The 24,181-nt window shown below is 41.3% G+C and overlaps 1 protein-coding gene across 2 annotated transcripts in view; it reads right to left on the bottom strand.

The window, feature by feature from the left end:
- Positions 1-24,181, bottom strand: part of LOC135223584 (ubiquitin domain-containing protein UBFD1-like) — a 61,914-nt gene that overhangs the window by 14,167 nt on the left and 23,566 nt on the right. For both annotated transcript variants that reach the window (XM_064262125.1, XM_064262124.1), the window contains exons 2-4: positions 15,780-15,967; positions 8,311-8,431; positions 4,145-4,296 (exon numbers count right to left, since the gene is read on the bottom strand). In XM_064262125.1, coding sequence (XP_064118195.1) covers positions 4,145-4,296; positions 8,311-8,431; positions 15,780-15,967 — 461 coding nt within the window. The remainder of the gene's footprint in view (positions 1-4,144; positions 4,297-8,310; positions 8,432-15,779; positions 15,968-24,181) is intronic.

Raw genomic sequence — 24,181 nt, 5'->3', positions numbered from 1 at the left:
GACGTGGGGAACTCTCCAGCTCACGAGAATCCATAATTAAATGAAAATACAAAAGTCACAAGTACTTACAGGATTTTCACATAAATACACTAGCAAGAGAAGGCAAACCAAAGTTTGAAGTATGAAGCATGCGATGATGGCGGGCAGAGAGAAGTGGAGAACACGTCTGTCACCCAGCGTGGCCGAAAGCAAAGTGGTTCTTCACCTCCCAGTCGTGCGGTGCGCCGACTGTCGGACAAGCAGTTAACTACCGAACTCCCTTGTTCGAAGCTTATGACCGGTTCCAGCTGCCGCAAGTTACATTCCTATTGTTAAGGACTGACGGTTTGTATTACGTATCGGAACAAGTAATGTTTATTACAAGATGGAGCATAGTGCATAAAGGTGCTCTGAATAGCAGAGAAAGGACAGAGCCATAGTCTAAGACTGGAGATTGACAAATGACTAGTATAATGTCTTCCTGATTCCTGTTTGAAGTCAAACATTTTGATTTTACAAAGTGGGTAATGTGGCACCATCAGACATTTTCTGATGGAAAATGGAACTAGCTTGACTAAGAGGTGGCAGCAAGGTGGTTGATTTAGCAACTTCAATCAGTACTCCTTGCAAGAGGCAGAACTGTGGTCAATCCAAAATGACCTCAAACAAGTAGTATGTTTTAGACATTGTCCCTTTTCCCAGATTTTATTGATTAAACCTTGACCTAAGTTGGAATATCATGTAGATGTGGTAAAAACAACCTAAGTTGGAATATCATGTAGATGTGGTAAAAACATTGCCACATCTTCCTTATATATACCAGGTCAGAAAGGGTAAACAGCTTGACACTATACTGTTCTGCGTTTTCAACACCGAAAATGTAAAATGAGTGAAAGAAATGAAATTTGATGAGTTAAGGATGATTTATAGAAAAAGAAAAAAACTAAGAAAAAATTGAGATTATACATTAAACTATTTTCATAACAGGGAAGGACAAGGATGATTTAGTTTCTATTTAAATGATTTTATGCAAATGCTCAGTACCTAGCCTAGAATCACTGATGAAAATAATGATAAACGTTACAATGCGATTAAAAAAATACTATTATTGACTCCTTTAATGATAGTAGATTGTAAAGTAAGTCAGCCTTGTCCCAGAACAATCTCTTTCTTCTGGACTTCCTGTGGGAGGGTTAAATAGGATTTTATGACCAGATTAAAAAAAACCTGAAGTGAAGGATGGAGATTAACTATAGTCAGATTATAAGTAAGAAAGAAGTTTGACATCACAGGTAATGATAGCCATGTTCGTAGTCATCTTGGTTTTACAATAGCTAAATTGTATTTGCTGCTACTCTGGTGTCACCTTGGAAACCAAGGTTTTTTGCATTTCAGATATTCTAATGACTGTATTTATGTAATCCCTTAATATGCACTCCCCAATTATTAGTAGTTTTTGACATTGCTTTGATGCTTCTCTCTGATTTTGACATAGAAGCACAGGTAAAAACTAAGGAGTTACATTTTTAAGGGTTTGATTTCATTTATGAAAATTTGGATATACAGCCAATCACTGCTTAAGACAGTGAAAAGTGTTTTGGAGTGGTGGAGAGAAAGATGGAAAAAAGTGGAAAGGAGGTAGGGTAAAAGGATAAATGTTAGTGCAGCTAGGTCCAAAAGTACACTGCAAACACACACACACATACACACACAAAACTTCTAAGGATAACTTGTTAAAATACTTCCCTGGTTTATGTTAGAATTAATAAGCAAATGATGTTTTTGATTCGAACCTTCCTAAATGAAATATATCTTTTACACTGAACATGAATTGCACACTTAACCCTTAAACGCCTAAGGGGTATAATAAAAATCGTCTCCCGTATGCCTAGGGGGTCTCGGAGTGAGCTCCGAAGCGAAAAAAATATTTTGTTCAAAAAATCACAGCACGCTTAGTTTTCAAGATTAAAAGTTCATTTTTGGCTCCTTTTTTTGTCATTGCCTGAAGTTTAGTATGCAACCATCAGAAATGAAAAAAATATCATTATCATATATAAATAATGCGATATATGATAGTGCGAAAAAAATTTCATATATAATTGTATTCAAATCGCGCTGTGAGCAAAACGGTTAAAGCTAACGAGTTAGTTTTTTTTATTGTATTGTACACAAAATTGCAATTATTTTGGTATATAACACATTGTAAAATGATCAAAGCAACACAGAGAAAATATTATCACAAAATGATGTATGAATTCGTAACGTGTGGACGTAAATTTTATTTATTTTTTTTTTTTAAATTCACCATAAATCTAAATATTGTTTTAGAGACTTCCAATTTGTTTCAAATGAAGATAAATGATTGAATATTACTATACTGTAAGAGTTTTAGCTTACAATTGCAGTTTTCGACCATTTCGGACGAGTTAAAGTTGACTAAATGTCGAATTTTCTTATATATTTTTTTAATATGCAAATATTTCAAAAATGAGAACAGCTACAACCTTCAATTATTTATTGTTGTATTCTACATGAAATTGCGCACATTTTCATATATAAAACTCTATGAAACGCCTAATATGAAAAGGAGCAAATATTCCGAGAATGCGACGTACGCATTTCGGAGATTTGCGGTGGAGGGAAGGAAAGTTTTTTTTTTCTAAAATTCACCATAAATCTAAATATTGTGGTAGAGACTTCGAATTTGTTTCAAAATGAAGATAAATGACTGAATATTACTATACTGTAAGAGTTTTAGCTTACAATTGCGTTTTTCGATCATTTCGGTAGAGTCAAAGTTGACCGAACGTGTTTTTTTTCCTATTTATGTGATTTTCTGTATATGAAATATTTTGAAAATGAGAAAAGCTACAACCTTCAATTACTTTTCGTTGTATTCTACATGAAATTGCACACATTTTCATATATAAAACTTTATGTAACGGCTACTTTAAAATAATGCAAACATTACGACAATCGCACGTATGATTTTTTCGGAAGAGATACCGCACGGACATATGGAAAATGTTTTTTTTTTTTGTTTTTTTTTATAAATTCACCATAATCGAAAACATTCGTGCTAGAGACTTCCAATTTGTTGCAAAATGAAGGTAAATATTGAATATTACTAGAATATAAGAGTTTTAGCTTACAATTGCGTTTTTCGACCATTTCGGTAGAGTCAAAGTTGACCGAAGGTTGAAATTTTGGCACTTATCGTTATTTATATGAAAATATTTCAAAACTGATAAAAGCTACCACCATGGGTTGTTTTAAGTTGTATTGTGCATGAAATTGTGCACATTTCCATATATAAAACTTTATGTAACGGCTAATTTAAAATGGTGCAAACATTACGACAATCGCACGTATGATTTTTTCGGAAGTCACCGCGCGGACGCAAGGAAAATGTTTTTTTTTCATAAATTCACCATAAATCAAAATATTGTGCTAGAGACTTCCAATTTGTTGCAAAATGAAGGTAAATGATTGAATATAACTAAAATATAAGAGTTTCAGCTTATAATTGCATTTGTCGACCATTTCGGTAGAGTCAAAGTTGACTGAAGGTTGAAATTTTGGCACTTATCGTTATTTATATGAAAATATTTCAAAACTGATAAAAGCTACAATCATGAGTATTGTTTTGTTGTATTCTACATGGAATTGTGCACATTTTCATATATAATACTCCATGTAAGGGTTAATTTAAAATGGTGCAAAAATTATGTCACTGATACTTTTTAGTGTGATAAGAAAGAAATTCGTGCTTGCGCGCCTGGGTAACAATTGTAAACAAAACAACACCTTGATCCGTGAACTCCCAGCATCCCCCAAGGCACGTGATTCAAAAGTTTTCGGCTGGTAGGCCTATAAGTAGTTTTCCGCGAATTTTTAAAAAAACTTTTCTATGTCAACGTAAAATACGTTCAATCAGCACCCGACAGACAATATATCTCGACGTAAAATACGTCCAATAGGCGTTTAAGGGTTAATTTTCCCTAATTTAGTTACAAAAATATTTTAACAAAACCACTGATTTAAAATCTTGAATCTCTCACAGGGCTGGCCCGCAGCATATTTGTTACAATAAATACATAGCATAAATTCTTATATGTAAGGCAACAGCTCTAGTATTAAGAAAATAACACAATATAAAACATACCTCTGTTTTAGGATTGTTGACACTGACTACATCATCTAACTTTGAGCCTACTACCATAACCTTAGATCCAGGAGTAACACCTAGTTCCTTTAAGGTTTTTTCATCCTTGGCTAATCCTTTAATCATGACCTTCTGCATAGCTGGTAGCACATCTAAAAGACAAAGGCACAACTTATTAATAACTCTTCAAGAAACAAAAACCCACACCTTCAAAAAGAGCCAATTAACTACTATATACAGAAAATCTTTCTTAGACACAAACTGAGATCTTCAGACAAAGCCTATTAAAGTAAAAGGAGGACAAGTCCTCAAAAAGCTTGGTAAAAAAAAAAAATTTGTTGTTAGATTTATGACAGTGTTTCTCTATTACAGCAAGTATATTGGTTGAGAAAATTGGACTACAATTCCTATCTAATAGCCATACAAGGAGCATTGCTTATAGTGTGCCTTCCGTAACACCTTACAGATAGTATTAAAGGTTCTTTCCAGCCTCCCTTCAGCTCCATCTGCACTGCATCCTACCTTCAACTTTCATCAGTTCCCTTGGTTCCTGCTTACCTACAATCCCAGCTTCTTCAACTTCGCCTTCCTCCTATATTCACTTCTCAATCACGAACAAATCCCTCTGAATGCTCTTTGAATGTCTGGCACCGAGAACTAAACATCATAACAGAAGACATTAAGCAGAGACTAACGGCTGAAGTGTGCAAAATCCAGAGGAACAAACTTAAATAAAGGATATCAGTAGAAAAACTGTTTGAAACAAATCAATACCACCTATATAGCCAACTGAGAGATGAAGACAACCAAGAGCATCATCTACAAAAGGAAATGTCATCAGCCGAGTCCTCTATTGAGCAGTGTTTCTAGAATGTTGCCCAATCAGCTTCACCAATGTTCCATTTAGGTAGCCTAGAAGATGGAGCATTTGCAGCTACAGTGGTACCTTGAGATACGAAATTAATCCGTTCCGAGGCGCCTTTCGTATCATTAGGTTTTTGTATCTTGGACCACATTTTACATGTAAAACGGCTAATCCGTTCCAAGCCCTCCTAAAACACCCCAGTAAATTTCATAATAAACAATGAAATACTACAACAATTTGGACCATTCAATACCTAAATTAATAACAAAATGCAAAATAACCTGTGAATAAAGTGTATATTAGTGTACATGGTAACAAGAAATATACTGTACGTAAAATGTGGAAGCTTACCTTTCGAGTGAGGCTATCTCCGAAAGTGGCGGCAGAGGAGGAGGAGGACAAACGGCAGATAACGTACGTACGTACGTACACTTAACTTTACGAAAACACATAAAAGATTTAAGGAAAACTAAAACTAAAATTTAAGAAAAACATTAACAAAACTGTAACACTTAACTTTACAAAAAACTAAAAATTAAATTTTTTTCCCTTTTTTTGATTTTTAACTTTTTTATTTTACTTTTCTTTACGTTTTTTTTTTTTTTTTTTTTTTTTTTTTTTTTTTTTTTTAAACTTTTTTTTTTTTTTTTTTTTTTTTTACAAAATTTGAATTTCATCACCACTTTCAACATTTTGTTTATCACTTGGTTCTTCCTTTTTGCTTTCAACTTTCTTTTTTTCATCACTTGGTTCTTCCTTTTTGCTTTCAACTTCCCGTTTTTTATCACTTGGTTCTTCCTTTTTGCTTACTCCTGCTAATTGCTGAAGGCCTCTTTAAAAAATAACGATCCAAGGAAGATTGCTTCTGCCTACTTTTTCACATGTTCCTGAAAACGACTCAGGGAAAACGTCATCAAACTGCGCAAGAATACGACCAGTGTGAGCCTTTTCGGGGTGTCTTTTTTTCGATAAACGATTGCACTTCATGAAAAGCGGCTAGGGTCCTCCTCCTCTTCCTCGCCGCTGCTAGAGAACTCCGCTTGAATGACGGTATGTTGCATGGCCCTCCAACTCCTTCAGGTCATCCGTCGTAAGCTCCTCTTGGTGCTCCTCGAGAAGGTCGTTGATGTCGTCCTCGTCGACACCAGCCCCATTGGACTTGCTGAGTGCAACGATCTCGTCAAGATCTGGTTGGAAAACAGTTTCGGGATCGCCAACTGTTTCGGACTCTGCAGCACCAGCTTTGCCCACGTTGAATCCCTCAAAGTTTCGGGCAGATACGGCATCAGGCCAGAGTTTCCTCCACGAGGAATTCAAGGTTCGCCTCGAAACCTCCTGCCAAGCTTGGTCGATGAGTCGGATACAAATGACGATGTCGAAATGCTCCTTCCAAAATTAACGCAAGGTGAGGTTTGTGGTATCGGTGATGTCGAAACATCTCTTGAAAAGATGTTTCGTGTACAGCTTCTTAAAGTTCGCTATCACTTGCTGGTCCATGGGCTGGAGGAGAGGGGTGGTGTGGGGGGGCGGAAGAAAAAGAATCTTAACGAAGGAATACTCCGCTAGGATATCTTCCTCGAGGCCAGGAGGGTGGGGAGGGGCATTGTCCAACACCAGCAGACATTTCAGGGGGAGGCACTTCTCTTCCAAAAATTTCTTCAATGTCGGGCCAAAATACAGATTTACCCACTCAGTGAACAAAAGCCTCGTTACCCAGGCTTTTGCATTAGCACTCCACATCACTGGAAGCTTCTCCTTCAGCACTTTGTGGGCCTTGAAGGCTCGAGGAGTCTCGGAATGATACACCAGTAGGGGCTTCACCTTGCAATCCCCACTGGCGTTGGAACAAAGTGCGAGCGTAAGCCTGTCTTTCATAGGCTTATGCCCGGGTAGCTTCTTCTCTTCCTCCGTGATGTAAATCCGATGAGGGATTTTTTTCCAAAAAAGGCCAGTCTCATCACAGTTGAAAACCTGCTGAGAACTGTAGCCTTCCTTGGTCATCATCTCGTTGAAAGTTTTCTTAAATGCTTCGGCTGCTTTCGTGTCCGAGCTGGCAGCCTCCCCATGACGAACCACCGAATGGATGCCAGTCCGTTTACGGAATTTCTCGAACCAGCCATGCGAAGCCTTGAACTCTGGGGTTGGCGTTGGGTAATGTATTAAGCTGACTTTTAAATGAAATTACAGTATCTTTAATTTAATTTAAAAGTTACCTTAATACTTAGGGGGCATGATTAGGGTCATACTTAGCATTTAAACTCTAGAATTAAGAGTTTATCAACATTTTTAGAGACCATGCCAAACTTGCACGAAAATTTCCCTTGCGTGAGGGGGTCTGGAACCTAACCTATCATAAATTCAGGGTATTACTGTATCTGCCTGGGTGTGGGCGAGGAAGTAAGCAACCTGTTGAGCTATGGCTCTGACTTAAAGGATACTCCAGTAATGACAACAACTACTGGGGAGCTTTGAATGGTACCTGAAATCTAGCCATGAAAAGCCTCACTTTCATAGGAGCTGCTGGATAGTCTCCAGCCATGCAATTCCATGAACTGATGGTACCTCAGCAGATGGGACTGCAGTGTGCCATGGGGAGATATCTCTTGACACCTCAACAAATGGGATATTGCTCTGCTTGTGGCCAACAAGGAGACACCAGGGTAAACTTGAGCTGAAGAATAACCAACAAATGGCTGACCACTCAGCAGAACAGGCTGAACAGGGAAAAGGCAAGAAGACTGTCCTATGAAAGCTAAAAGACTTCCTCCATATTTGTCCATGGGTACAGAATAGGTGAGCAGAACATCAAGAGCTCCTGCTTTGATGTGTGGAAAACAGATCATTCACTGGTTTTCACCAAATATGTCTTACTCCGACCAGTACAACTGTATTGCTAACTCACTGAGAGAGGAAGGGAGACCATCACTAAGCCACTGTGGTTGTGATGTCACTCATCACACTACAGAGTAACTCACTAGCTGATCTTGAAATGCTAGGTGTCAGAAAGAACCACTGGCATTTCTAGAACATTATGTGCTGGTGAAGGTTATTTCCTGCTTATACACCTAACACAAAAGAGCTTTTCAGATATGCGCACAACCCCTCCCTCAATGTATCCAAAAACAGAAGCATTTCCCATGGAGAACTCTGAAACTCCCACAAAGAGGTATCTGTCATACAAATACTAACATCATCATCCTTAGCCTCTTCAAAAGAGTTGGAAAGACCAGAAGCATTCAAAAATAATTTCAAAGGCAATAAAAATAAGTAACATATTCAAACTAGAAGCCAAAAAACTTACTTATTATGGAGCTTAGATGTTCTTTCAGCTGTTTGATTGTATTATCTACTGGAAACTCAATATCATATTTTTGTTTACTGTAGATGAGTTTAAAACTTACAGTCTCTCCGCCAGCTATATTCTGTCAAAAGAATAAATATAAATACATTATCATTACCAAAGGTCAGTATTACAACAAAATTAACCATCAAAATAATGCTTGATATCAAACCTACTAGTCAATTTAAAAATCATAATACCGCATCTATTAACATACTTATAATAGATATTGTTCATGATGTAGTTTCAAAATATGACCCACATAAATATTATTCATTAATTTCAAAATAAAACTTACTGTACACTAAATTAAGTCTATGTGAACAATTTTCAAATGGGTAAAAGGTTCAAAGTACAAAACACATTAGTACTGATGTCATTAATGCTCTTTTGAAACATTTTCCCTTTTAGGAGTTGAGAGGAATTTATGAAATTTAAACTGTCAAGCCAAGCACTTGGGCACTTCTGGGCATTCAGCACTGAAGATAGTGAAAAGGATGAGTTGGAGTGGTCAAACAGCAAGATAGAAGCGATCCAGATAATTAAGGATGAAGCACAGCAAAAGGATCTGAAAATGAAACTGGTAGAAATGTGGCAAATTCTTAATCAGTCTGTATTTTTCATAGCTAACAAACCTGTGGTCTTAACAACAAGATAAATTTCTAGTGCCAGTTGGAAACCGGTTACAAATAATTGAAGACCATAATGCAAGAAACCTGTGCATCTGACTAAATGAACCCTGTGATACATTTAGTCTTTCTTACAACCCAGGATTAGCAAAGGGGCAGCTAGAGGTGGGCAATTAACATTAAGACCTCAGGTTTGTAAGCTATGAAAATGAAGTTTTTATGATAAAACAAACTTTAATGTATACTTACCTGGCAGGTATATATATATAGCTATATTCTCTGTCGCACTGGCAGGAAAATTTTTTTCAAAACTCGCGGCAAACGCTAGTTACCCAGTAGTTCAGGTGACCACCACCCCGTTCCCGTGGCGCTGGCGCTAGAAACCATTCCCATTTTCGTCAGATTTTCTCTGAACACTGTCTACCTGAGGGGAGGAGGGTGGAATTTAATTATATATACCTGCCAGGTAAGTATACATTAAACTTTGTTTTATCATAAAAACTTCATTTTAATGTATGACACTTACCTGGCAGGTATATATATATATATAGCCGATTGACACTGATGGCCCAGGGATCTGCATTCTTGCTTTGCCAGACTTCACAAAACTCCTGGAGTCTGGCCCCAACTGACGTCTGGAGGACTTGATTCTCATTGTTTACTAGTAGTTTTCCAAATACAATACCAAATAATCCGTCCAAAATCAGCGAAAAGTCTGGCAACGAGATCGAAAATCTAGCAGGAACCACAACCAATGTTGACGGTTCGGCTGGCAGAGAAAATCTGACGAAAATGGGAATGGTTCCGAGCGCCAGCACCACGGGAACGGGGTGGTGGTCACCTGAACTACTGGGTAACTAGCGTTTGCTGCGAGTTTTGAAAATTTCTGACAGTGCGACAGAGAATATAGCTATATATATACCTGCCAGGTAAGTGTCATATATTAAAACTACAAATTGACTAAAAATTTGTCATTTGTTCGTATGTGGAACAAACCTTTGGTCTTAACAATAGGATGGAGGTATGAGAATCCTGAACTGACTGGAAGTTCAGCACACCTGACCAGAATTACGAGATGCTGTGAAGCGAGAGCCCGTGCCTGCATAAGGCTGGTTGAATCTAACGGTACGACAACTGAACACCCTTCCCAGAAGTGAGTTTAAAGAAGGGGGGCCCAACCCCGTGAAATAATAGATATATGGGTATCTTTAAAGAAGGGGGTCCAAGCCCGTGAAATAAAGATACATTCACGGAAGATATGGAGAAATCCATCTGTTCAAGCAACAAACCATGTAGGCCACAAGGGGTCTGTCACCACCCCTCCCTCTTGCTGGAGAGAGTACATGCTACTGAGAAGCAATTTGTATAATGTACGAAATACAAACAAAATAAATGCAACACAGTATGGTCACCTCACTCACCTGTATCAGACCAGTTCCAGTGTATGATGTGTTTATTCTTCAACCTGCCCGCAGGAATGAAGAAAGGAAAATGAGAAAGAAGGAGACCCTTCACCCCTCATTCTCTCTTCCACACAGTCATCTTGAGTATGATATTAATTGTCCCGCCATGGGCACTGGATGAGCCACACAACTTGTTGGCAGCCGCCACTGGACCCAAGGAAAAAAAAGTGTCCAAGGACCTGTGGCCAATGTCCTTCAGGTAAAAGGAAGCAAAAGTGGTCTGCTGAAGCCAGAAACCAGCATTTAAAATCCAATGCAGACAAGTTCTTCTTAAAAGCCAGAGAGGAACCCATTCCTCTGATGTCATGTGCTCTTGCATGCACAGTATCTGTGACAGAACTTGACAGTGAGGAGTAGGCCTGTCTAATCACCTCGAAGCCAGAATGAAATACATAGTATTCTTGGTTCAGCCTGTGCTAACAAAAATTCTACACCTATGCCTTAGGTGACCAGTCCTTTTCAGATAGCAACATAGTGCTCTGACAGGACAAAGCAAAAACTCCTTAGGATCTTTGACAACTAACTCATTCAGGGAAGGAATTGAGAATGAAACAAATCTGTTATCATGAACTGAGGGATTTTGAGTCTTAGCCACAAATTCGGTGACAAACTCGAAGGCCACAGACCTCTAACTTGGTGTGCTTGACGTGATAACCTAGGCCATGAAGCTTTCCAACTCTCTTCAATGAAGTCAAGGCCAACAGGAAATGTCTTGAAAGTCAGTTTCCTGTCTGATGATCGACGTAGTAGTTTGAATGGAGCCCGAGTGAACAATATAGTAAACAATATAGATTTCCCAAACTGAAGAGATGTCCACCCTTTTCCCTGTAGCCTTTGATGGCTGAGACAGAAAGGCCATTCTCATTCTTGAGGAAGATCAGAAAACCAGCTATACGCTGAACAGAAGTTCCGAGTGGAGAGAGATCCCATCAACGACACCGATCACAGTAGACGGCCGACTTGCCCTGATATACAGCTGACGAAGACCTCCTAAGGTTGCCTTTCACTCGCACAAGACCATTGATAGTTTCCAGCCTTGAAGCAACAGGGACCCTACCGACTGGTGGTACCTCTCCACAAGCAGCTAGCAGAGGGGGTTGTGCCAAAGGGGAATTTTTCTCAGAATTCCATACAGAAGAGACAGTTGGTCTGGGAACCACTCTGCCTGGGGCCACAGAGGCACTACCAAGATCATCTTAAGATACCTGGAACTCATTACTCTGTTCAGGACCTGACGAATCAGGCAGAACAGGGGGAAGGCATACACCTCTAGATTGTCCCAAGGGTGCTGAAGGGCGACCTTCGCCACAGTAAAAGGATCTGGAACCGCCGAGCAGTAGACCTCTACCTTTCTGTTGAAGTGAGTGGCAAAGAGGTCTAACATGGGTCTTCCCCACAGGAGAAAAAGCCTGTCCACTATGTCCTGATGCAGAAACCACTCCGTAACTAGAACTGGAATCTGATGACTTGGCTTGTTGGCCACCACATTCCTCCTACCTGGAATGCACCTGGCCATGAGCTCCACAGAGTTACTGATCACCCACTAGTGTACCTCAACTGTCAACAAGTGGAGTTGGCAAAACACCAGCCCCAATTTGTTCACATACGCTACCACTGTGGTGTTGTTCGACATCAGCATGATAGAGTGCCCCTCCACCATTTCTCGAGACTCCTGTAGACCCAAAAGCAGCTTGTCCTCTGCACTCCATACTCCTGAGGCTAGGAGCTCTTTGAGATGTGCACCCCAACCTTCAGAGGAAGCATCTGAGAACAGGAGCAAATCCGGAGGGGGTGAATATAGAGGAACTTCCACTGTAAGGTTCTGGTTGTCCATAGGTTGCTTCTTACCTCTGCCGACAGACGTATCTGTAACTGAGGGGAATCTCCTGCCGAGGACCAAACTCTTCAGTCTCCACTGCAAATAACGTATGTGGAGATGTCCATGAGGGACTAACTTCTTGAGAGATGACAAGATGCCATGAAGAACTTGCCACTGGAGAGGTGGTTGCTCATTCTTTGAAAGGAAGGAGTGTCTGACATTCCTGAATTTCTGCAACCTCTGGTCCAACAGAAAAACCATAGACGATGCTGTATCTACATATTATCATCCCCAGGTGAAGAAGCTTCTGGCTGGAAAGTAGATTGGACTTCTCCAGGCTTACCACTATGCCAATTTGACAAAACTGGAAAAGACAGTCCCTGTCCCAAACCAATTCCTCTCTGGAACTTACTAAGACCAGCCAATCATCGAGATACCTCAACAGGCGAATCTCTTGAGCACAAGCCCACGTCAACACTACGGTAAATATCCTTGTTAACACTTGAGCAGCTGTAGTCAAGCCGAAGCAAAGGATCTGAACTAGAACACCAGCTCCCCAAGGCTGAAGAGGAATTTCCTGGATGCAGGGTGAATTGGAATCTGGAAGTAAGCATTTTTCAAGTCAATGGAAAGATCTATCACTGGTATATAATTGTCCTATGCCTTTGGGACCAGGAAGATTTGCCTGCAGAACACAGGAAGGACGATGCACTTTTGCCATTGCGCCCTTGTCCAACATCTTTGAACTTTCTCCTGGAGAGCTAGATGCTTTGGAGAGCCTCGAGCATACATCCGGTTGAGAAAGGGATCATCTGAGAGAGAGGGAGGGAAGTCAAAAGGTAGTAGATGCCCCACCCCATGGACTTCTACTACTCACTTCTCTGCTTCATGGAATTGCCATTTGGCCCAATGGCCCGACAGGCATCCCTCTATCCGTGGCAACGGGCAGGGTGTGGTGGCCTCTCTATCAATGACCTGACCTCTCCCTTCCCCTAGCCCCCTTTCCTGGCTAGGATGAGCGAGGCTGAAAGGGATACTGCTACGGCTTCTTTGATGGAGATGGTGGCTTAGAGGTCTTAACAGAAGGCGATGGCTTCAAAGACTTCCTTGGAGGCAGCTGCCTATTCTGCCTTGAGGAGGAGGAAGAGAACGAGCCCCCTAGTTCGTGACTGCCTGCTGGACAAGCTGCTCATTGGTGTCAGTGTGCCATCTGTCTATTGCACCTTTTAATTGCGTCCTTGGGAAGAGAAGCTGGGATTCTAGGTGGTCTCCATTCCAGAGACGACAAGAATTCAGAATTCACTTAAAGGGGTGCATCACTTCTAATCCGGAGCAGGTTAGCCCACTAACTGGTACTGAGATGTCACAGTTAAGAGATGGCCTTCACACCAGACTGAAGCAACCTGATGAAGGAAAGTGAGCTGACAGAACCTCTTTCAAAGTGACACAATGTTATCCTGGCCATCGCCGACAACCACAAGTTCAGCCACAATACAGTTTGAAAAGGCAGAGGAAGCAGTAGACTCCAAGGTAGAAGCCTCATGAAAAGTCAACAAAGGGCCCTTAGCCATAACCTGATCCGGGGACAAGCCAGGCTTCAGATGGGTCAGATCTGAATTAAGCTATCAAGACATTAGTTGAATCACGTTGGTCAAGTGGTACTTCTTATGCCGAACAAGAGGAGGAGGAAGAAGCTTGAACGACCTATTTGAATGCAGAGATTTCTCTTGTCCTGAGACCAAAGAATTAATATTCTGCAAATTCGATTGTGCATGCTCAGAACATGGCAGCTCAAACTAAGTTTTCGCATCCCTCCACGGGCCGAGCAAGGCCTCTTTGCCCATAGCGGTCATAAAAGACGGAGACTGAATCTTACCCGAAAGATCACTGAACTCATGAATGAGATCAATAACCTCCGAGAAAGAAGAAACAAACTCCTGACTCTTCCCCTTCTCTGGATCCAAGAATGCCTAGACTTCTTGGTCACAGGAGGAAGACGGTCTCTTCCATCATGCAAGGATGAAGAAGCACTACCGAGATGAGAGACAGTCACACCCGTAACTAGTAACACGTTTGTGGGGATGATGAACAGGTGATGAAGCTGTAGTCTTTGCAAGAGAACATCTAGAAGACCCTGGATCAGCAACCTAAGAGAGGACCACCTTCAACTTCTTAATTGGAGCCTTGTCATCCTTATGAAGTCGAACAGCCTGAGGTGAACTAATGAGAGGACTCTTGAGCAAATGGAAGACCATCACTTACTGGCACATGTTCACGTAAACGAAGAGGAGACTTATGTCCTTTTTAGGAAGACGGCGATACATCTCTCCCACTCCCAGAAGGTGAAGCAACAAAGTCCTGAATCCTCCGTCTCCAACATCTAACTCGAGAGCGAGGAGGAGGAGGAAAGGGCAAAGGAAGCAAAGGACATGAGGCAGAGGAAGAAGATATTGATCTAAGACGCTTCTTGCTAGACACTCAACGATACCCCTTCCAAAAAAGTCCAGCCTGTGACGTCACAGGCAGAGAGGCTGCTGCGAGTTAGGTCATGGTGTGTGGACTGGCAACCCGAGTTAATGGCCTAACTGATGGCAAGATGAAGGGCAACCCCGAATGAGGCAGTTACTGATGGCATCCCGCTAGGCGGCAGCACACGAGCACCTAAGTACTGCAGGACAGGAGGAGGGGGGACTGCTGGGGGAGAAAAAGATGGAAGGCAAGCAGACATGAAATGGGACAACAGGCCTTCCAAGGAGGGGGAGGGGGGGGCTCACAGGCCTTGGGAAGCCCACACAGCCACCATCTTGTGAATCGGTATGTGAAATACAGGAACAAGATGGTGCTGCCTCCTCTCTCCTGGGAGGGAGATCTCCTCCTGAAAGAGATGTAAACAAAATATCACCCTGAGCAACTCCTGATACTTCCAAAGGAGAATCAATGGAAGAATAGGAAGGTGACAGGGCATCAACAGAGGACAAAACAAAAAAATAAATCTAGAAAAAGGGGAAGGAGAATTGTCCACTCAAGGAGGCGTAAATCCCTCCCAAGAAGGACAAGCAGATGTCCTACGATGCTCCCTCTTCTTGTAGAAATTCTTCCACTGCATACAAGAAATTCTTTCACTGCATAACAGACCACGAACAAAATTCCAGGCATGGGTTGGTAATATTACAGAAATTAGGACGACACTACTGCAAATGGTATGGGGTCAGTGAAAGAGGAAGCTAAAAACCGTGAACATGGGAATGCTGGGAGGAAGGCTGGTTTCCAGCTAGTGCTAGAAGATTTTTGCTTTTGTTAAGACTAAAGGTTTGTTCTGCATATGAACAATCGGACATTTGTACCAAAACATTACAGTTAGTGAAGCTGTCAGCATAACTGACGAAAGGATGTAGGAATGTAGGTAGAATGCTAAAAAGTAAGTGCAGCTAAGGGGCACTGCCAGAGAGAGAGAGAGAGAGAGAGGAGAGAGAGAGAGAGAGAGAGAGAGAGAGAGAGAGAGAGAGAGAGATTCTTTACCTGGTTATCTGTAGTATCTGGCTTCTCGTCCTTCTCATCACATGGTTGCAATGTGGTCTCTGGAGAGGGTTCCTGCTGAACTTCTTCAGTTTTAGTTTCACTTTCCGTGGTGGCAACTTTACAACTGTACACTGATGTGTTGCTAATATCTGTGCTCTTACAACTGGACTGATCATCATTACTGATTACTGCAACAACAACAAAAATTCAATTTGAGGTGGCTACAAGAGCAGATAATTATTAGAGTAAGATTTATTCCAAAATACTATATATACATAAAACCTAACAGAAATAGCAATAATATTCAAGTACTATTTCTCCCAATTAATTTTCTACTCAGTACAAAAAATGCACTTATCAAAACACCAATTTACTTTTACTATTATACATAAGCAAAAATTCTTGTGTATGTAATTATTTACGCAGCCATGAACTAGCATAGTAGGTTTCCTCAAAAGTGGATTCATATGCAATAAAAGCAAATGAGCCAAGTCAGAAACATTAACTGCGTAAAGATTATAAAACATATAACAAATATAACTCTATTACTGTATACAAGAAACAAAACTATAGTCATGATACCTAAGTAAAGGGATTCTCACATAAATAGAACAATGTACATATGTACATGAAGAATAAAAACAAGATACTACTGTACTTATTTGTAGACTCAAGATTCAGACTTTTCTATTGACTATACTGATTATTCGTGGAAAATTTGTCTGTTCCCAGTATTTTTCACTGAGAAATATTCACAAATCATTGCTATTTCTATATCATTTTGTGACTAAACGCACTTTTTGTGATAAAACTATTAAAATACATACTCAGGTATAAGCATTTTTGTTTTTTTTAGTATTCGAGGATTTTAACTATTCACACTGGAGGTCTATAACCATTCCCCCCGTATTCTGTATGTTAATGTGTACCCTCAGTTGGGTACTCACAAGAGTGAGAAGCCATGGCACATTTGTTATGAAACATTCCAGTTTGAGAACATTCATGAAAAGGTCACCATCCTAACATGATGCAACTAAATCGATGGAGTTGGAATATCCTACTCATTACAGCCATTTGTGTCACAGTCAGTTCTACCAGATTCATTGCCTATAAAGTGGTACCTCGAGATACGAAAGGCTCAACTTACAAAAAACTCGAGATACGAAAGCAAATACAAAAATTTTTACAGCTCTATTATACGAAAATTGCTCAAGATACGAAAAGTTGTTGCTGTAAAGTCCAAGATTCGCCCGGACCACCGATAACAATTTTGAAACTCGCGCGCTGCCAACTGAGTGCTCACCCCCATCCTCCCGCTCTCCCATTAGTTCCTGATGCTAGTCACCGCCATGAGATCCTTCTCTCCTATTGGTCAGCATCCCTCCCATCCTGCATCTACGTAGCGGCATGCTTCTTCGGCCACTGCACGGCATCATCTGTATCGTACGCACGCGGTATTCGTTCGTTCTAACGATTTCGTTTATTAACATAAATTCGTTAGTGATTTCGTTGTACATACATAGCATACTTTATCGTGTTCTGTGAGAACTTTACTCCATACGTATGCGTACTACATAACGTAATTACGTACAGTATATATGTAGTCATGGGTCCCAAGAAACTTGAAATTCACGGAAAGAAGAGGATGCTCTCTTTGGAAACGAAGATGGAGATTATCAAGAAGTATGAAGCTGGTATGCGATTGAGTGTGATCGCCAAGGAATAAGACCGAAATCCATCGACAATAGGCACCATCCGTAAGCAGAAGGATGCCATCAAAGCAGCTACACCTTCCAAGGGCGTCACTATTTTGTCCAGCAAGAGGACCCATGTGCATGACGAGATGGAAAGGCTTCTTCTTGTCTGGATAAAAGACAAAGAAATTGCTGGTGATATGATAACGGAGACGGCAATCTCCCACAAGGCCAGTGCTATTTTCGGCAATTTGATTGCCCAGGCCGAAGACGACGGAGGAGAAGGGACATCAATGCCAACCCCAGACTTCAAGGCTTCGCATGGGTGGTTCGAGAAATTCCGTAAATGGACTGGCATCCATTCGGTGGTGTGGCATGGGGAGGCTGCCAGCTCGGACACGAAAGCGGTCGAAGCCTTTAAAAAGACGTTCGACGAGATGATGACCAAGGACGGCTACAGTTCTCAGCAAGTCTTCAACTGTGATGAGACTGGCCTTTTATTGGAAAAAAAATGCCTCGTCGGACGTACATCAAGGAGGAAGAGAAGAAGCCTATGAAAGACAGGCTTACACTCGCATTTTGTTCGAACGCCAGTGGGGATTGCAAGGTGAAGCCCCTACTGGTCTATCATTCCAAGAATCCTCGAGCCTTCAAGGTCCACAAAGTGCTTAAGGAGAAGCTTCCAGTGATGTGGAGGGCTAATGCGAAAGCTGGGTAACGAGGCTTTTGTTCACGGAGTGGGTAAATCTGTGTTTCGGCCCAACAGTGAAAAAATTCTTGGAAGAGAAGCGCCTCCCTCTGAAATGTCTGCTGGTGTTGGACAATGTCCCTGCTCACCCTCCTGGCCTCGAGGAAGATATCCTAACGGAGTATTCCTTCATCAAGGTTCTTTATCTTCCGCCTAACACCACCCCTCTCCTCCAGCCCATGGACCAGCAAGTGACATCTAACTTTAGAAGCTGTATACAAAACATCTTTTCAAGAGATGTTTCAACATCACCGATACCACAAACCTCACCTTGCGTATATTTTGGAAGGAGCATTTTGATGTTGTGATATGCATTCAACTCATCGACCAAGCTTGGCAGGAGGTTTCGAGGCGAACCTTGAATTCCTCGTGGAGGAAACTCTGGCCTGATGCCATATCCGCCCGAGACTTCGAGGGATTCGATGTGGGCGAAGCTGGTGCTGCAGATTCAGAAACAGTTGACGATCCTGAAACTGTTTTACAACCAAATCTTGACGAGATCGTTGCACTCGGCAAGTCCATGGGGCTGGTCGTCGACGAGGACATCAACAACCTTCTCGAGGAGCACCAAGAGGAGCTTACGACGGATGACCTGAAGGAGTTGGAGGCCATGCAACATAACGTTGTTCAAGAGGAGTTCTCTAGCAGCGGCGAGGAGGAGGAGGACAACCCTATGACAACGGCAGAAATTAAGGATGTTCTAGCTGCTTTTCATAAAGTGCAATCACTTGTAGAAGAAAAAGACACCCCGAAAAGGCTTACTCAGGTCGTATGCTTGCGCAGTTCGATGACGTTTGCCTGAATCGTTTCAGGAACATTGTGAAAAGTAGGTAGAAGCAATCTTCCTTGGATAGTTATTTTTTAAAGAGGCCTTTAGTATTAGCAGGAGTAAGCAAAAAGGAAGAACCAAGTGATACTAAAAAAACAGAAGGTTGAAAAAAAAAAAGTAACTATAAAAAGTGAAAAAAAAAAAAATGTAAAAATAAGACAAAAAAATTTATTTTTATTTTAGTTTTTTGTAAAGTTAAGTGTTACAGTTTTGTTAATGTGTTTTGTAAAGTTTAGTTTATGTATGTTTTCCTTACATTTTTTTGTGTGTTTCGTAAAGTTAAGTTTACGTACGTATCTGCCGTTTGTCCTCCTCCTCTGTCGCCACTTTCGGAGACAGCCTCACTCGAAAGGTAAGCTTCCACATTTTACTACATACGTACAGTATTTCTTGTATACCATGTACACTAATACACTTTATTTACAGGTATATTAGCAGTACGTACTAAGTTACGTATTGAATGGTCCAAATTGGTGTAGTATTTCACTGTTTATAGGTCAATTTAGCTTCATTATGAAATTTACTGGAGTGTTTTTGGAGGGCTTGGAACGGATTAGCCATTTTACATGTAAAATGTGGTCCAAGATACGAATAGCTCATGATACGAAGGCCGCCTCGGAACGGATTAATTTCGTATCTCGAGGTACCACTGTACTTACATTAAAACTCTCTCTAAAGGTTCAATTTGAAATTATTAACAGTGGCGCCATGAAAACAAGCGCTAATAATTACCGTTTCATTAACACAAGCTACTGCCCAATGTAAACACTTATAAAAAAAAAAACACTTCCAAAATTAGAGACACACTGATCGATATTGAGTGTGAAACAGATCCATCATGTTAAATCCCTTCTCTTCTCTCACACTCAGCTCATATTTGACTGACCCTCCAGTTCAAAGTAGTTATGCAATCATCCACCAAGGGTGGTCATTCATTGCATAATACTCAACTTACTGAAACAAAAATAAGTGTCAGTTCAAGCAAACCTGTTCAACCGAAAATAGCTGCCGGTTCTTCACGGGGGATTCATGACTACTCTGCTTTAGCTTCAATTCTCCTGTTGACTGGAGTTTCCATTCAAGCTGAGAAAAACAACTATGGCAGCCTAAATTACCTCTGGCTTCTCATGACAATTACTTTGTGTGTTGACATATTCAACTAATATACATCCAAATCAAGAACAACAGATGTATGCCATCTGAGCTTAAGAGGAATATTATATTCACTCCTAGGAGAAAAAGCAAGCTTTATACCAAGTTACCATTATACAAGTACTAGGAGAAAAGCAAGCTTTATACCAAGTTACCATTATACAAGTAGTGTTTTGACAAGAATTCTCAAAGGCCCTACTGCTCTCCAGAGGTGCAGAACTCATATATTCTTCATATAATGTGATGGGCAAAGAGAAGAAACACAAATTTCTGAATAAGGGAGGAAAATTAAAGATGGACAATTAGACTGTCCAAGCATGTTCCTAAAAATTTGCTTGTCAAGAAAAATAATTTCTTGCTCTTGGGAAGGATCACTGCAAACTAACTAGGACCTGAATCATATAAAGATTCTGGTGTATCAATGGGGAACCATTTTGTTGCTGAAGTTCTACTTAATCTAGAATGCCATTAACTCTCATAGTAAGCAACTAGTTCTGAGCAAGGAACTGCAAGTAAGCATTAGAACTACATCTAATACACCAACAAAGATATTACAGCTCCTTTATTAGCTGAACACAATCAGAGGATGATACAATTTCAGAAATGGAATGCTAACCTTATGAAAAAATCATATTCAAAGAAGTCTCTTAGCTTAGATCTGAAATCCCCAATGCACAAAGAATATCACAATGAAGACTATGAAGAACATTACATCTTTGAAGATGAGGATAAAATAGATCTCTTCTCCACAAGAGTAAATCTTGTTATCTACTTGAAAGATGCACTTGAATCCTTAAGCTTTGCAAGGATTATAGACTGTGTTGTCAAAGGGAATGTAACTAAAATTTAACTACATTCTCTCTTACGATGAGGACAGTAACTTTGTAAAATTTCAAGCGTATCTTTATTATAAATATAATCATTATTTTCACTAAAGAGTAGGATCTTATTTTATCCTTTAACATCAAAATTCACCAGTGCCTTTAATAACACTGCAACATGATTATATGAAATGAATTTGACTATACATTATTTTACATAAGAAAAAGCCCCCAAAGATTTCTTTAACTTTACATTTTACACATGAAAAATAATGCATCATCAATATAATTTAAAAAATGAAGTAACCTCCAAGACCTAACTAACTAGGGCATCTACAAAACTTTGTTTCAACCCATCTGTCACCAAAAAATGACAATTTGTCCAAAATTGCATTTTTCCTAACTATACAAACCTGAGGTCCTTTTACAATAGGAAGGTACTAGCGGCAGCTGGATAGGTCGTAAAGCTTTCGAAAAACAAGGGGTTCGGTAGTTAACTGCTTGTCCGACAGGCGCGCCGCGCGCGCGACTGGTAGGTAAACAAATCACTTTTGCTTTTGGCCCTAAGCAAAAACTGCAGAGTGAGGGGTGGCATGAGGTGGGGCTATGTGTAAAAGGACCTCAGGTTTGTATAGTTAGGAAAAATGCAATTTTGGACAAATTGTCATTTGTTCCGACACGGCATACAAACCTTCGGTCTTTTACAATAGGAAGACTCACTTCTTGGTGGGTGGAATCTGAGTCTTTTGTGAACAGACTGGTGTTCGCCCAACCTTGGAAGCCTCCCTGGTCGTAAGAGCGAGGGAGGGATCCAAGCCTCTGTCCGATTGATCGGGGTGTGCACCGCAGGATCAATGGTCAGACCTCTGGACCGGAGTACTAAGAGAGAGGCAAGCGTATCTCTTCGTACCAAGCAAACAAGAACAAGTTCCTATTTGCAAGAGGCAACAACGTATGGTTTGTCTCTTGTTGGCATCCACTTCCCCCCCCTTGTAGGAGGAAGTGGTGGATATTTGCTCCCATCCCTAGTGAAAGGGATAGGATGGGGCTCTGTCGAGTAGCTCACGGCATCTCGTCCTTATCCAGCAAGGTGATGACCGTATCCCTCTACCCACAGGTAGAGGGGAGAAAAAGATAGGAAGAGAAGCCAGTCACTCTCTCATTCACTTATCTATTCTTACAGTCACACCAGGACTCGATGCTGTTCAGCCTGCTAGGGTCTGGGTTAGCTAGACAACGTGTTGAGCAGCCACCACGGGTCCTAAGGAAAACGATCCAAGGACCTGTGGGCAATATCCAAAAGGTAGAAGGGAGGTGCCACGTGGTCTGGTTGTACCAGACCCCTGCTTCAGTACCTGCGCCACGGAGAAGTTCTTGTGTAACTCGAGGGAGTGTACTTCTAGGTCATCTTGGTGCTGACGAAGAGTCTTCAACACTCCGCCTGGGATGTCGAGTTTCTTCAGAAAGCGCGGTCGCGCTTTCACAGGACAAAGCAGCATCTCCTTCGCATCGAAGGCGGTGAAGTCCATTAGGGAGGGGACTGTGAAGGACTCTAACCGATCGTCAGGAACCGAAGGGTTCAGAGTCTTCGCTACGAATTCGGTACGAAATCGAGCGTCACGAATCCCCATCCCCTGGATGCTTGACTTCGCAGGCAAAGTCATGCAATTACCTCAGAGGAAAAGAAGGGAATTGTCGTATGACCTATCCCTCTTCTCGACTTCGGTGATGTCCTGTACCCATACTGTCTATCCGTCTGCAGCGAAGTTGTTGTTCTCGGTAGTGGATAGGACACCGACATCAATGGTGGGTGTCGATGGTATGGGTACTGTGACAAGCCGTTAGGACGAAGAAAAGATTGTTATGGAACAACCGAACTAAGTCCACAGCGAAGTTCGTAACAGACTTGGGCGCTCTGACAGCTGCCTACTGACTGCGTTCGGTAGGAGGCAAGTTGTCCAAGCACCCGAGCAAGTCACGTGACCTTCGCCTTAACAGGGTTATGCCAAGAGAATAAACAAATAATTTGTTCGTCACCGATGCCAGAAGGCAAGGTGATGACTCTCTTAAGGCATGTGCCCAACAGGCGAAAGTCAATTGCCTTCTAGAGACCGAGGTCCTTGATGGCAAGATATCTCATAGTATAGTTGATTCTCGGGTAAGGAGAAACAACACTATGTGACGTTTGAAGACGAAGGTGTACAGAAAATGCAACCTACGCCTTCACAGCTGAACCGAGAAGAAGGATTCTCAAGATTCTGAACCTGTGCTACAAAGACTGAGAACGCTAACCGCTATTGATTGCTGTCCGGTGAGGATCGTAGTTGCAATAAAAGCGGAGCGCTTCCAGTAATGAAGACAGGGAACTACTGCCTGAAGAACTGCTTCTCATGGGCTGAACATTTGGAAGTAGAGCTGTCAGGTCGGAGAGTAGGCGATGTCTTCTGACATATCTGTTAATTCGGGGCGAGCAATGAAATTGCACACCTACGAATACGAGATATTTTGAAGACAAACTCAGATGTCTGCAAAAATCATTCGCATTATCGCAGTGCGATGCAGCGGTTGACTAGTACAGACTTCTGTTACCGTGCGGTAAACAGAAAGATGAAGAGTCCAAGAGATATCTCTGTTGAAAATTCTCGCAATGTCGAAGGCGATGAAGTCGAGCGTCACAGCAGTAGATGGTCCTTCATTATTGCGAGAATCCCCGTTAATCAGAGACCTAAGTCCATGATTGTTGGGCAGAGATACGGTTCGGTAGTCCATCCAACCAGGGGAGAGAGAGACGTAACCGACCGTGCATATCCGAGACCTAGCTGATACTGAGCCGCTATCAGGCAGTTCAATACGCAGTAGCTCTCGGTGACTCGTCATCCTGAGTTGCCAGGTAATCCATTATTCCACGAAGGAATGCGTTCGGCTAGAACCATCGAGCATAAAGAATACGCTCGAGCAATTATATTTAACCGAAACGGATTTCGGTAAATACAAAAGCTGATCTGGTGTTGTCATGACAATACCAAGTATCTAAAATCGAAACTGATAACTGCTGGGAGGTTGCAGGCAACCCCGAGTTGCAGTTCAATTAAAATACAATTCGTCTCGGTCACAAACCGTAGAGTTAACTACGGTATGCGCCTACCCACGGACAATTC

Source organism: Macrobrachium nipponense, chromosome 10 (genome assembly GCF_015104395.2).
Source record: "Macrobrachium nipponense isolate FS-2020 chromosome 10, ASM1510439v2, whole genome shotgun sequence".
Classification (NCBI taxonomy): domain Eukaryota; kingdom Metazoa; phylum Arthropoda; class Malacostraca; order Decapoda; family Palaemonidae; genus Macrobrachium; species Macrobrachium nipponense.
Note: the sequence above shows the minus strand (reverse complement) of the source record. Positions and strands in the feature narration are given on the sequence as shown.